The sequence below is a fragment of the Sceloporus occidentalis genome, unplaced genomic scaffold (genome assembly GCF_023333645.1).
Source record: "Sceloporus occidentalis isolate IW3139 unplaced genomic scaffold, rSceOcc1.0.p SCAF_5, whole genome shotgun sequence".
NCBI classification, from domain to species: Eukaryota; Metazoa; Chordata; class Lepidosauria; order Squamata; family Phrynosomatidae; genus Sceloporus; species Sceloporus occidentalis.
Genome location: NW_028316985.1, coordinates 119,818,117 through 119,831,630, shown reverse-complemented (window position 1 = coordinate 119,831,630; position 13,514 = coordinate 119,818,117). Strand labels below are relative to the sequence as shown.

At 39.9% G+C, this 13,514-nt stretch overlaps 1 protein-coding gene across 2 annotated transcripts in view; it reads right to left on the bottom strand.

The window, feature by feature from the left end:
- Positions 1 to 1,385: 1,385 nt before the first annotated feature.
- Positions 1,386 to 13,514, bottom strand: part of LOC149312751 (putative tRNA methyltransferase 9B) — a 33,041-nt gene continuing 20,912 nt past the window's right edge. Inside the window, exons 2-5 of one of the 2 annotated variants that reach the window (XM_089525290.1) lie at positions 11,069 to 11,223; positions 9,582 to 9,755; positions 7,007 to 7,813; positions 1,386 to 1,806 (exon numbers count right to left, since the gene is read on the bottom strand). In XM_089525290.1, the coding sequence (XP_089381416.1) occupies positions 1,742 to 1,806; positions 7,007 to 7,813; positions 9,582 to 9,755; positions 11,069 to 11,222 (1,200 nt within the window). In that variant the 5' untranslated portion in view covers position 11,223 and the 3' untranslated portion in view covers positions 1,386 to 1,741. Of the gene's footprint in view, positions 1,807 to 4,370; positions 7,814 to 9,581; positions 9,756 to 11,068; positions 11,224 to 13,514 lie in introns of those variants that run through there. The other variant, XM_089525289.1, reaches the window with a different exon arrangement.

Sequence of the window (13,514 nt, the reverse complement as noted above, 5' to 3'; positions counted from 1 at the left end):
GACATCTTGACTCTTATAGCATCCTCACAAAGACAGAGATTGTAAAACAATAAAACCAAATTATTTTAAACAAAAGTGATCTTACCACCATGTATTTGCTCACATTTATGCTGGTTGTCAATTCAATGACCAAGGAGTATCATCAAAATCTATGCTTAGGTTGCCCCAAAACAAACAAGCTGTTAATCCATGTAATTTTCTAAAGACTTTTTCTATGAGCTCAGGAAAGACATTATCTACATAGAGGCAGGAAGTTTAACTGGCATTTTGTTAAGAGGCAGATTTAGTCTAAAGTTTTCTAGACACTGGTTCCTCAGGTCTTCATTAGCAAAGCATGAATGTTTTAAGAATCTCACTTAAAGTATGGAAGACAAATTCTTCAGGAACAGGAAACCCACTTGCATGTCCACTTCACCCTTCAGTTTCATCAGGAGGATAATAGAAAGCTTTCCATTTTCTTTTCAACAAATAGTGGCTTGTAATTGAGGTGAACTACAGATTGCTTGGACTGGGACACAACTACAGTTTAGGTAATGAAGCCAATTTCAAAGAGTAATTGCTGTTAGTGGGTTGTTTTTTCTAAATGTGGTGCTTCAGATGTTGTTGTGTTACAGCTCCCAGCATTCTTTGAACTGCAGCTGAACAACTTCTGCAGGAATGCATTTTGTCCACTCCTGCTCTAAATCATACTTCAGAGTGATTTCAGTTCTGGTCTGCTGAACCATGGAAGCTAAAGCATCTGATCACATGCCCATATTGGACAGAGAAAGGAAGGCACAAATCCAAGACCTTAGCTTAATATTACATCTGAAGCCAAGTCACTGTTGGCAATAATATAATTCATTTGCACAGATACAAATGTGTATCCACTGGGTTAACAGTTACATGGCTACGCAGTGACTCTTGGTTCAGTGTTCCATCCCCATTTACTGGGCAGCAACCACTATAATTGATGGGTGTCTGTTCCCTATGGATTGGGAAGCAAGGGTCTGATGTTCCCACTAGTGCAACAGGCAGCAGCAGAACCCATCACAATTTCCTCTCTGACACATATTGCTCACATGGGAGGTGGGAAATGGGAATGTCAATCAGATGCTTCCTAATCACCAAAGGAACAGACACATGTCAATCACAGCAGCTGCTGTCCAGTAAGTAGGGACCGGAGGACTTTCATGGTCCCTACGGCCTGTTACAGACTGCCAAAATAAAGCTTCTTCGAGTCTCTTTGGAGGTATGCTGTTTAAATGATGCATGCATCCTAAGAATCCGGAAGCTGCACCAAAGCTGCACTCCAGTGCTTAGGAATGGAGTGTGGCTTTGGCGCGACCTCCGGACTCTTAGGACCTATGCGTCATTTAAATAGCATACCTCCAAAGAGACCCGAAGCAGTTTTATTTTGGCAGTCTGTAACAGGCCTACATTTCCCTAAACTAGAGAAAGCAGAGATATCATGAACACACAGCACAAATGCATAACTCTAGGTTACACGTTCATAACTGACTTGTTGAGTTCCAGGGGATAACACTAAATTTCATATATAATACACATAGAGTTGCATTTTAGTTTTTCTTATTAAAAATGGTACTTCTTGTAAGTTGCACTTAAATAACATAGCCTTAGCACCATGTTGCTGATTGACATCTAAATTCTGGCAATTTTCCCTAGGGTTTCCACAAACCTTATAAAAATAAAGTGATCACAGCAGGCACACCAAAGAGCTGTAATTCCTTTCCATCCACTCTTATAACACTGTTTCCCATGGGTTAACAGCTTGATAGTGAAGTGAAGAATCTGGTTTAAGCCCACCTAAATGTTAGATCAAAAGACAAGGGTAAACAACAGGGGAAGAAATGGAGTTCCTTAAATGCTGTGAAACTGCAGGTTTCAGCTTCGATCACCATTGGATATACTGGGAGTTGTAGTCTCACAACATTGGGAGAGCTGTGCTTCCTCCATCCCTCACATACATCTCTTAAAATAAGATGATAAAGGATTCAGTCCAAAATTAGTTGCATACAACTAGGCTTGTGGGAAAATCCTCTCCTAGTCCCACTTTTATGAATGCCCCTCCAGCTGTCTCCTCCTCAAAATGCTACCCAAAGAGTTCAAAGGCAGCTGAAAGGAGTAGCCTGTGGAATAGGGATCTTTGAAAACCACCTACAAGCCTCTTCTTTCAGAGCACATCTTTTTAAATATATCCCATGATCCAGTCTAATCTTGTGAAGCACTTCAGGAAAGGGCTGGAGGGGCTGCCATGGGGAGGCAGGATGAAGAGGCCATCTGCCCAGCTGCATTCCTCTAAATCTGAACCTAATTCAAAATATTGCTACTGCTGATGTTGGTAGTATCTAACATGCCATTGTGGCATGGAAGGTCTTCTACAAAGTACAAATGTTGTGATCCCTGTTCTGAAAAAGCAGAGAGAATAATATGATTTTCAGTATAGAAGTATAAGACAGATGATAACAAGAAACTGAGGATCATCATGGCTCAGAGAAACCTTTGCAGAAACAGGCCATGCTGAGAAAGGAAGAAAGGAAAATACAGCTCACAGCAGCAGTTTCTACAGGACTCCTGTGTCTTTTAACGGTTGCATAGGCTGCTAAAGTACAAACCATACTGTTATAAATAGAGTTAATATTTGGAGACAGGACCATAGGGTTCATAGCAGCACTGCAAGAGATCTCCTTTTGTTTGTTTATTACTATGACTGTCTATAATCACATGCTCTAGGCAGCAGTTGTGTTTTTAATCTTAAAACAGACACTGTTAAGTTTATTCATAAGAAGCTGTGTGTGTTTTTAGTGGAACCAAGAGAACAGAAACTGATGCACCACATGTAATTCTGCTGTAACCCAACTGGAAGCTTTTCTCAGCTTCCAAATAACACAGATAGCAAAAGCTTCACTAGAAGAATTCTTACTTGTTACATAACTGGTTGTTCCAAAAGTACACCACCAGGAAAGCTTACTAAGCTCACTAATGAGGAACTTGACAAAGGAACAGATAAGTTACAGGACACATGCAAATTCACTGGGAGTTCAGCCCTAATGTATGATGTCAGGGGTGAAAACTGTACAGCTCTCCTAATGACACTAACCCTGCAACATGGCTACTGGTCAGGTATCTGACGACTTGATGTCTTAAACCTCTGAAAAGCCAACTCTTGAGAATCACTGGCATAGATTATTCTTACAAAATCAGCATCTCCCATGACTGACCTTGCTGCAGAGTGTGATAAAAAATCCCTATATAGCCAAGAAGTCACAACTCAATAAAACACTAATAAACCTCTTGATGGTTTAATTTTTTTTTCACCAGGAATGACACAGGATGAGGGTTGTTGTCCATATTTGACTTCCAAGTACATATAGCAGGGAATCACATCACTGATCATAATGACATTTGTTTCCGTGCAGTATGCATAATATTGAATATTTCTGTTATCATTGGTGAAAGTATTTCTCACATGGTAACTCAATGGCATAACCACTTGAAGTTACTGGACATCCCAGGATCCTCTGGGCATTGTGCTACTTGTCTTATAAATAATAATAATAAATGATTTATTTATAGCCCACCCAATCACAAGGAATCTTGCATTACAGAAACACTTGAAATCTACGCTCACAAAAAAACAAAGGTCCACCCATAAGATCCACCTAGCAAATACTGCACATTTTTAAATGCACAGGAACAGGAGCAGCAACTTTTTCTCAGTGATGATGACAAGGACCAAGATATTGCAACAATCAGGCAAAGCATAATGTTCCATCTGTGGAGGTGCATATCCTCTCCACACTTTGGCAGCTGTCAATCCCTGAGAAATTCTGCTGCTTCCTGTTGGTGGGGAGGACAGGTAATTCAAATTTGGAAGAAGTGGTTGATATCAGTTCTGAGGGGAAAGAAACCAAGGTGAATTCCCAGATGGGGTGCATTCTCATTTCCCTTCCCCTCACAATCCACACCAGCCACATTCACCACCTCTGATCTGCCTCCTTCCATCCTCTCCCTCCCCAATGATAAACACCAGCTGCAAACCCCCCAACCACAGTTTGACAGCTGCTGGGGGGAGTTTTAAGACAGCCCCCAATGCCCCATCCAAAAAGAGAGATATGCACACAAAAGGCACACTTATGCACACACATGTCACTAACAGGATTCTAACCTAAAACTAGCGATATAAACCTTTTGTTTTGTTCTCACACATAAGAATGAAGTTTCAAATGTTTTCTCCCCACTGGGCAATATTATGAAAGTTTTTGCTTAGGGGGGGATTTTGAGATCACTTTCTAAAAAATTCACAAAGGGTTGTTCTTTTCAGATTAAATGTATTTTCCATGAAAGGTAATGGGTTTTGCAAAAATACATATATATTTTTTTTGCATTTGTGCAGGCTGAAATATCACACATCAGTTAACAATTTTTCAAAGAATGTCTTGACTTGTCGGGATATCCATTCTCATCCAAGATTTTTTAAATTGTGCATATTCTTTATATCTGTAACCAAAAAGTCAAAAACACTCTTAGGGCCAAGCACACTGCAGAAATAATCCACTTTGACACCATTTTAGTGCTGTCAGTGCTAAAGCTCAGTGCTAGGGAATTCTGTGAATTATAGTTCATGGCGGCACCAGATCTCTCTGATAGAGCTGGCTAAATATCTCACAGAACTAGTTCCCAGAATTCCCTAGCATTGAGCCAGGGCAGTTAAACAGTGTCAAAGTGGATTATTTCTGAAGTGTGTTTGGCCCTAAGACTCACTTCAAGAAAAAGACCCAATTTAAGTATGATACTATAGCTATTGTTAGTATTTTGTATTTTTTTAAAAAAAACCTCAGAATCATCCTCTTCTTTTTCTGTTCTAAAGTAGATGCAAAGAGAGTGGGAACTTTTGTTTCCATTATCAGTTAACCAATTTGTTGTTATGTTTGAATCCCCAATTCTGGTTAACTTTAACTGTGGTGTAGTACAGAGGTGGTCCATGGGCCGCATACATCAAGCCCCCATTTTTGTAAGTCATAAACCTTCATTCACCACCCCTGCTTTGAGTCTTGGGAGGGAAATTAAAACTCCAAGTGCACAGCAGGTTTCAGGGGGAAAATTGGCCCCAGATCTATCAAAGTTGCCCACTCTTTAGGAAAACATGTTGAGATCATAAACCATAGTTTAAAGCTGGCTTGTTTCACTGAGCCAGGGTTAAGAATGAGCAAAACCTATCCAGGTTTTGAAATAATAAGGGAGCTGTAAATTTATTAACTTAATTATAGTGGGTCCTTGTTATTTGCTGGAGTTTGGTTCCAGGACACATGTGAATACCAAAATCCATGGATGTTCAAGTCCTATTAAATACAATGACATATTAAAATGGTGTCCCTTATATAAAATGGTGAAATCAAATTTTGCTTTTTAGAATCTGTAATATATACATATATAATTGAGTCCATAGTTAAAGAATTCATGAACACAGAAGGCTGACTATACATTAAAACTGCATTCTAATATAATTTTATGCATATAGTAAATAGATACAACTGGGTGGGGGGAGCTCCTGATGTCTTCCTTATGGCCATGCAATTACAGTACAAGAGGGCAGGGAGAAGCTAATGAACTCAAGACTCATTCTCACAATACGTAACATAAAGTTTGGAATTAAATCCAATCTGGACAAATGGATAACAGTTTGAGGCTTGATTTAAACAACCACGTTTTTTTAAACTGCAGAACTCAGTCCTATGTAAGCTTCACCAGAAACATCACACTGAATTTAACCAAACTTACTCATAAGGAATTATGCAGGGACTGCAGCTTTGGATCATTTCAGCCACCATCACTAAACCTTACATCACAGTCCTACGAAAAACTGTATCCCATTAAGAAAGAGTGAAATTTTCCTGCAGCAAAGGATACAGACTTCTTGTACAATTACCATTTTTCGACATTGTTCCAGAGCTAGCAAAATGTTCCTTCCCCGCCCCATAACTCCTAGAATCCTTCAGACAGTGTAGCACAGCCATGCTGGGAGATTCTGTGAGATATAGTCTAAAGCAGGAACTTTTCTGCACTCCAGTTTTAACACAGAATGCTACTGTTGCTTCATTCAAAATCCTGTTCTTTCCTGACCTCCTATTTCCCACCATTACCTCCATAAGAAGCTAAATGTCAAACCTTATTTTCCAGACGTTTTTGCTGTACAAACATTTCCTAGATAGTTGGAGCCTATTTGGATAGCAAAGTTTTTTTTTTGTTTTTTAAAGATTTTCTAAAAAGTAAAGGCTTACATTACAGTATACAGTACAATCTGCTGAATAAAAAGGTTCAACAAAATGTATCTATGCTGAAGGCTGGAATTCAGCAAAGTTATTTTTGGACTACATTTCCCTGAATTCCACCGCCAAAATGGCCACTGCTGACTTAGGGGATGGTCACCAGTCTACAATTGTTAAGTTGTAGCCCAAAAAAGTAACATGGCCAATTTCTGCTCATGGCTGATATTTACAGTGGAATAATTTGTGCAGGGTATGGGGGGAAAGTCTACTTCCTTACATTATAAGAAGTTTTATTTATCTAAAAAAAGTTTTTAAAACACAAAACAGATCTCCTACAAGCAATATAAAATTATGACAAATATTATTTGTAACAAGCCTGCATTTCCTCAATATGTCAAGTACACTTCCCTCCCCTGTGACATCCTTTATGCATGCGTTGTACCAATGCAAACAGAATGGTGACAGGCACAAGCAGAAAGGTCTCTAAAATTCTACAGGAAGCAGCATGTGAAACCTGCATTCTTCAGTTCAGTTCTATAGTTGCTCATTGGTCTTCTTCACAATAATGCACCAGTTCCCATGATCGTAGCTTGAACTTAATATGTGAACCTCCGGCACATTTTCTTCAAGCAAAGAGAACAATTCCCCTTCCCGAAATACATGATAATAGCGCATAAAGGCTTTTGCATCCTCTCCAAAGCTTCCCACAGCCACAGCAGCATTTACAATAGACTCACTGGAGCCAGAAGAAGAAGTCCTTTTGATGTGTTTGCCTGGAAAGGAATGAGTATTGCCTTGATGGATATAGCCATTATTAATGTTTTCAATGGGATCATGTAGAAATGAGGCTTCACCACTCTGGGTTTGGACTAATGCAGGAGGCTCACCATTGAAATCTCTCAGTGACCTCGAGGCCCTCAGCCATTCCATTTTTTTGCAAGCCATGTGCTTCACGAACACTTCATCATAGTCAGTAGGCTCTTTCAGCAAGGAGCCACGGCAACCTAAATCTAAGCTGCAGTGTCTTGAGGGCTGAACCGATACAGTGCTGTTTGTCCATCCAACAGTATTCTTCAAAGACTCCATGTTTTCATTTTGTTTTCTCAAGGCTGACTCATCTAGGGATCTAGATGAAAACCAGGAACGGAAAGATCTCCCAAGGGCACTGTAAAATCGGTTTTCTACCTCATCAGAAATTTTCACACAGCAGGATTCAGCTAAGCAACCATCAGTCTTTTGGTGGTGTTTCTGTTCAAGGGTAATAGGGTAGCTGTATTTAGAACCCATTAGTTGGTGTGAGTGCATGAACTGAGAATTTCCAGTCTGTGCAATATCAGTCTTATGCCCAGCCTTATTGGATTCAGAAAGCAGCCGGGAGCACAAGGCTTTGTTCCACGGAACAAACACATCTTGTTTCTCAAAGTGCCGATTCTTTTGCTCCATCGCCCAAACGTAAATCATCATCTGGCCTCCAGGTACCAGCACCCTTACCATTTCTTTTATTGCTTTGATTCGTCTTTGTTTCGTGGAGAAATGGTGAATCACTGCAAAAGTAACAAAAATATGTTCTGTGTTCAGAGATATGTGGATGTCTGCAATGAAGATATTAAAATTCTGCACCAACAAAAGATCAGTTCTGCAAACTGTGTTCATATAGCAAATATGAATAATTTCTATTATTTTTGAATAATTCATTTGCAATTTTACCATTTTGTATAGTTTTATCTTGTTTTGATAGTCTTAGGAGAGCCAAAAAGCTATGTAGGTCACTATGCTGCCTGACATCTGGAATATTTGATTTGGTTACTTAGTATTTGCTTTCTGAGATTTCAGCAGCCATTACAACTGTAGTCTTACCTTTCCATTACAGCTAAAATTTGTTTACTTAGAGCTTTGCAGATTTATGAGTTCATACCAAAACAAGCATGCATTGCTACACAAGATTCCAGTGCCTCCCCACAAAGATTTTTCATCATATTCCCACCCTCACACCCAATCAGACATAACACAGTAGGTTATTGGTGAGGAAATGCAGTTCTCTCTTTGTCAGTGTGCTTACTGTAATTTGAAATAAGGCCCTGGGATATGGTTGGGTGAGCACATGCTCATATAGATAACACCTGCAATTGGTGAGTAAATATTTAAGGAACTGACAAGCCTTCCTCTGTTTGGAGTTCTTTCTTTCCTGAGTCCTGGAATAGACAGAACCCACTCTTTAACAATGAGAATAGCATTTGGGACCACAGCTGACCCACAAAAGCAAATGCAGTATAACCATTACCAGCATTTTTGCCTAATCTTTTATACATTTACTAAAATGGATAGAACACAATTTCTGACTTTCTAAATTGACTGTAACTCTGTAGGGCTCCAACCTATAATTGGTTATTTAGTGTGATCAATCAAAAGTTTTTAAAATTCAGAAGTTTTTGAATAGTGAAATCCTGGTGGGGTTTTTTCCCCTTTCTCGGAAAAGAACATATATTAATTCAGTACAAAAATAATGGAATGTAATATCTGCCTGCCTGCCTATCCAGGTAGATAAAAAAGTAAGATGCTATCAAAAACCTAATTTTTCCTACTGTTAAACCAGGTTAGCAGACCTTTCACATAACTGATATTTGAGTCTCCAACTCCCATCAGCCAGTACAGACAACAGTAACAGAGGCCCTATTTAAACAGGCGCTATGAGGCGCCCCTGTCACGTGCAAGGGGCGGAGCTTTCAAACACCCCTCGCATGTGACGAGGGTGTCAAAATGGCAGCGCCCTGTACATATGGGTGCCGCCATTTCGACGTGACAGACACCTAGCGTCCACATGTCTCGGCGCCTTTATGACGCCACAAGTGCACCATTGGCGCCTTGCGGTGTCACAACGGCGCAGGAAAAAAAGCGACTTCTTTTTGCTGCGCGAGGGAGTTGTGCAGTTTGTCCACTGTGGCTCCCTCATGTAGCAAACTAGGGCGGTGGCAGACCGCCCTTTTGGGCAGTCTGTATCCCGCGAGAATGTAGGACTTATAATTCAAAACATCTGCAGGGCCAGCAGCATTCTGTGCTTCAAGCTCATACAATGTGGAAAGGAGGGCAGACAATTTGCTCAGCTTGTTACTGATTGCACCAAGGGAAAAATCTTCATATATCAACAAGAATGGTTTATTTTGCTGACTTTGCACCTTCAGGTAGCAGGTGATATAAAAGACATCTACCTGAGGCCCCAGAGAACTTCTTCTAGTTGGCACACACACATTAACAGACTATACCATCACTTTGACTTGGTATTTTTCAGACATTCAAACAATCAAACTCTCTTACCTCCCACAGATATGATTGCATTGAAGCACTGACCCCGAAATGGAAGATTAAGGTTATCACAGACCATCACTTCACAACCTTTACTTCTTGCAATCTCAACCAAAGGGCTACAATAATCACATCCCAGGTTATACACCTGGCTGTTGACGCCAAGATACTTTCCAGTACCGCAACCTTCAAAAAGTAAAATGTACATACATCAAACTTTGTTATACTAGTAGGAAAATAAAACATAACAAAATAAAAATACATACATACATCTGTGCTGTTGAAGTGTACCAACATCATAGCAAAGTACGATTATGGGTTTGAATGTGTTCTTAGAATAAACATAAATATGTTGCCACTGCATTTTGAAAAACATTTTTCAACATAGAACACAATAAAGATAATTACAGAATAACAATATAAAATAACCACTAAATTGTATTCTTCAATCAGTTTGGCACATATGCCTTTAGAGCATCTAATGCCCATCTCCACAAACAGATGGGCTCAGTTCCTTACCTGCTGTGACTCAGTAAGCATTGCTCATTTTAGCTTGGCTGTGAGTTTAGCCACCATTAAACAGGCTTCGCACTGTGGTTGGTATAATCAGGCTCAAAAGACTGACAAGGTCTAGTACTAATTATATACTATTCATGTAACTTTTAGTAAACAGTGCAAATATTTACTGCTCTTATACACTGCATATATATTGAGTTAGTAGTATCCCATTTTGGGAGAAAGACTGGATATTAATCCAATAAATAATACAATAAATAAATAATCTCATTATGTATCAAATATGATAGTAACTTTTAAAGTTTTCTGCAGCTGAGCAATAATGCCATTTAAATAATTCATTCTGTTATTCCATCTAGAAAATAGTAATGATTTAACCCTTGAAAATTAAAAAAAACAAAACATCAACGGGGTATGATCTGTCAATGGCCCACAACCATTGTGGACTATTGTGGGCAAAGCGAACATCACTGACCCATGATACTGAATCATTTTGCCATTTCTCAATAGAAACTGCATAAAAGTACAGTTAGAGGGACTCCATGTTCCACTGCCTCCTGTGAGCACACTCTTACCGAGAAGCCAGAGATCACCTTAGATTCAGATCTTTAAGGCCTAGAAAACAGAAAACTATTGCAACTGTCTCAGAAGCCTCTGGGCTAGAGGTCTATTTCTTGTTGGAAAGAGCATTTGGATCAGATTAGCAAGGCTTCTTGGAACACAGGGCAGTAAGTGACACTAGACTCTCTCTTTGGAATCTGTAAAACTGAGAAATTGAGAATTACCCAAAGGTGTCTGTGATAACTTCCTACCAGCATTTGGAAGACTGACTGCTAACAATATATGTAAAATGTGTAAAAAATTATGACTTAATGAATAGAAATTCATGACACAGTAGAAACAAAAACCTATGTTATTAAGGGTCCACAGCCATAAAGAGCCTTTGACTGTGCTACATAAAAACAACAACAAAAACAACTTACCTATATCTGCAATGAGGCTTCCAGGCTTTTGCTCCAGCAGAAACTGTCGAACACGAGGCCATGCTTTGCCCTGCAGGTCATTGAAATAGGTGGCTGTGCTTTCATAGACACTATGTACATGCTGCTTTTCTAGCTGGGAAGCCTCATGTTCCATCCTGCAGCAAACAGAGACCACATATGCATCAAACAATGTGAATTGTGTATGCTCAAGTTAAATTCAAGAAACACAGTAAGAGAGGATCCTCCCCACATACACCAGTAGTCAAGACTCTAACAAGAAGTTATAACTTTTCCAAGTACATAGTGTCTTTCACAATTAAACTGTTTCTGCTCACAGGAAAGTATTTTCCATTTCTTTACTAAGCTTTCGTTCTTGAAACAAGCCAATTGGTCCTTATGCTGTTTCACAGCCGTTCTCCCTTCTTTTTTCAGCTGCAGTTTCTGCCTGCCTCTCGCTACAAAGTCTAATCTGATGCTGCAACCTGATCCTTCAAGGAGACAAATAGTACCCACAGGCCTAAACACAACAAGCAAAGTCTATTTATTACCATTTTGCTCATTTTACGAAGGTGACACTAGTATCAATTTTTCTGCAGTTTGGAAACACTACTTTTGAACTACAACTCCTAGAATATCCAGTCACCAGTCAGCCATGCTAGCTTGAGTATTCTGGGACTTGTATCCAAAAGTAACTTTTCCAAACTTAGTACTGTATTTCTATATCATCAGGACTCTACCTGCTGCTGGTACATATGCTACAACTACATATATTACCTGGATTGTATGATCAGATCTGCACCAATGCCACACCAACTGAAGATCAGCATTGGGGAGGGAGCAACTGAATGTGAATGGGCTGCTCATATGGTAAATATTTCCCGCTGCCTGCTCTGAGACGTAGGCCTTTTTTAACGTGCGCACGCACACACACCAAGAAAGAACTGGCACATTTGTATACTTCATGGAGTCTGGAAGATCATGGCTCAAATTCCTACTCAGTCATGGAAATCCATTGGGTGACCTTGGGCAAGTCATACTCTCTCAGCCTGAGAAGGCAAAATCAAATCTCTTCTGAATGAATCTTGCCAAGAAAAGTATATGGTAGGGTTGTCTAAGTCCACACTGACATGAAGTCACATAACAACAACAGGATGGATTATAGAGACATGGCTTACATTAATAAGAAATACTGTAGTGCAGGTTTCTGTAGGAATAAATCACAATATTGCTTGTTTCTCAAAAGTCCATTCTCCAAATAAGATCCAAATTTAATCTAACAAGTTATACTCTACACATTCCTTGTTCTTTATGTTGTTGCTATTTGTTATTAAATTTCTCTCATGGCTACCCTGGTTTTAGTGTTCACTGCATTAAAACTTTTTTTTCTCTGCTTAAGTCATCTTAGAGTCATTGAACTCAGTTAGAACAATCTTTCTTAAGTGATTTGTAGACAGGAGCCAAATGTTCTTTCTACTCATTCAGAAATCTCTCTTTCCATTCCTGCACATCTTAAACAGAAATGGAAATAACATAACTGCTTGCACTAAGTGCAAATCACTTTAAAGAACTGCTAGCTTATGCCAACAATGCATCATAGCACCTTGGCTGTAGGTTAAAGTCAATTTTCAAGTAAAGCCCAAAGTCAACATAGATTTGTTCCAGTATTGTAAACCAGAACCTGTTAAAACAGGGTGTCTGGTTCCCTGGCAAGGTGTAGTAAGCATGGTGAAGGAGGAGGCCCAAGCAGATTTTGGATGGGTATGGTAGCACGTTACAGGATGCAGTGAAGGGCAATTCATGAGAGTCTTGAAAGAGAACTCAGTGTTATTTGAGAACCTCAGGTATCGATTATAATACCAACCTCAACTGTAGCATAGGTGTGGAACAGACCGCCCCAAAGGGGAGGCCAGCCAGCGGCCTATTTCCTTCTGGAGGGAAGCTGCAGCTGCCAAACCATGCAGCTTCCCTCTGGAGTAAAAAGAACCCAGTATTTCCAGGTTCTTTTTACAGTGCACTCATGATGTAAGTGACACGCAGCACCGTGCAGATGTTGCGCAGCGCCTACATCACAATGGTGGTGCCCATATACACGGGACGCTGCATTAGTATGCCACCATTCTGTACTAAGGTTAAGGACTGTGCGGTTGGTGCACAGTCCCTAACCCTAGTATCACCGCTATGCCACAAAGTGCCCATCTGTATCAGGCCATACATACCTAAAATATGACCAAATCAACATCTTTCTTAATGAAGATAAGTTTTACTCAGTTTTCAGAACAAGGTCAAGCTAAATGTGGGAGTGTGGCCACAGGATGTGTCAGCAACAACAGCAGCCTTAGCTCACGTGATCAGATGAGGAGGGGAACTGCAGGGCCATATGAGCTGGGCTTCCTCTTGCTGCTGACACATCCTGTGGGCACACTCTGCTTTATCCTGTGCCATATTT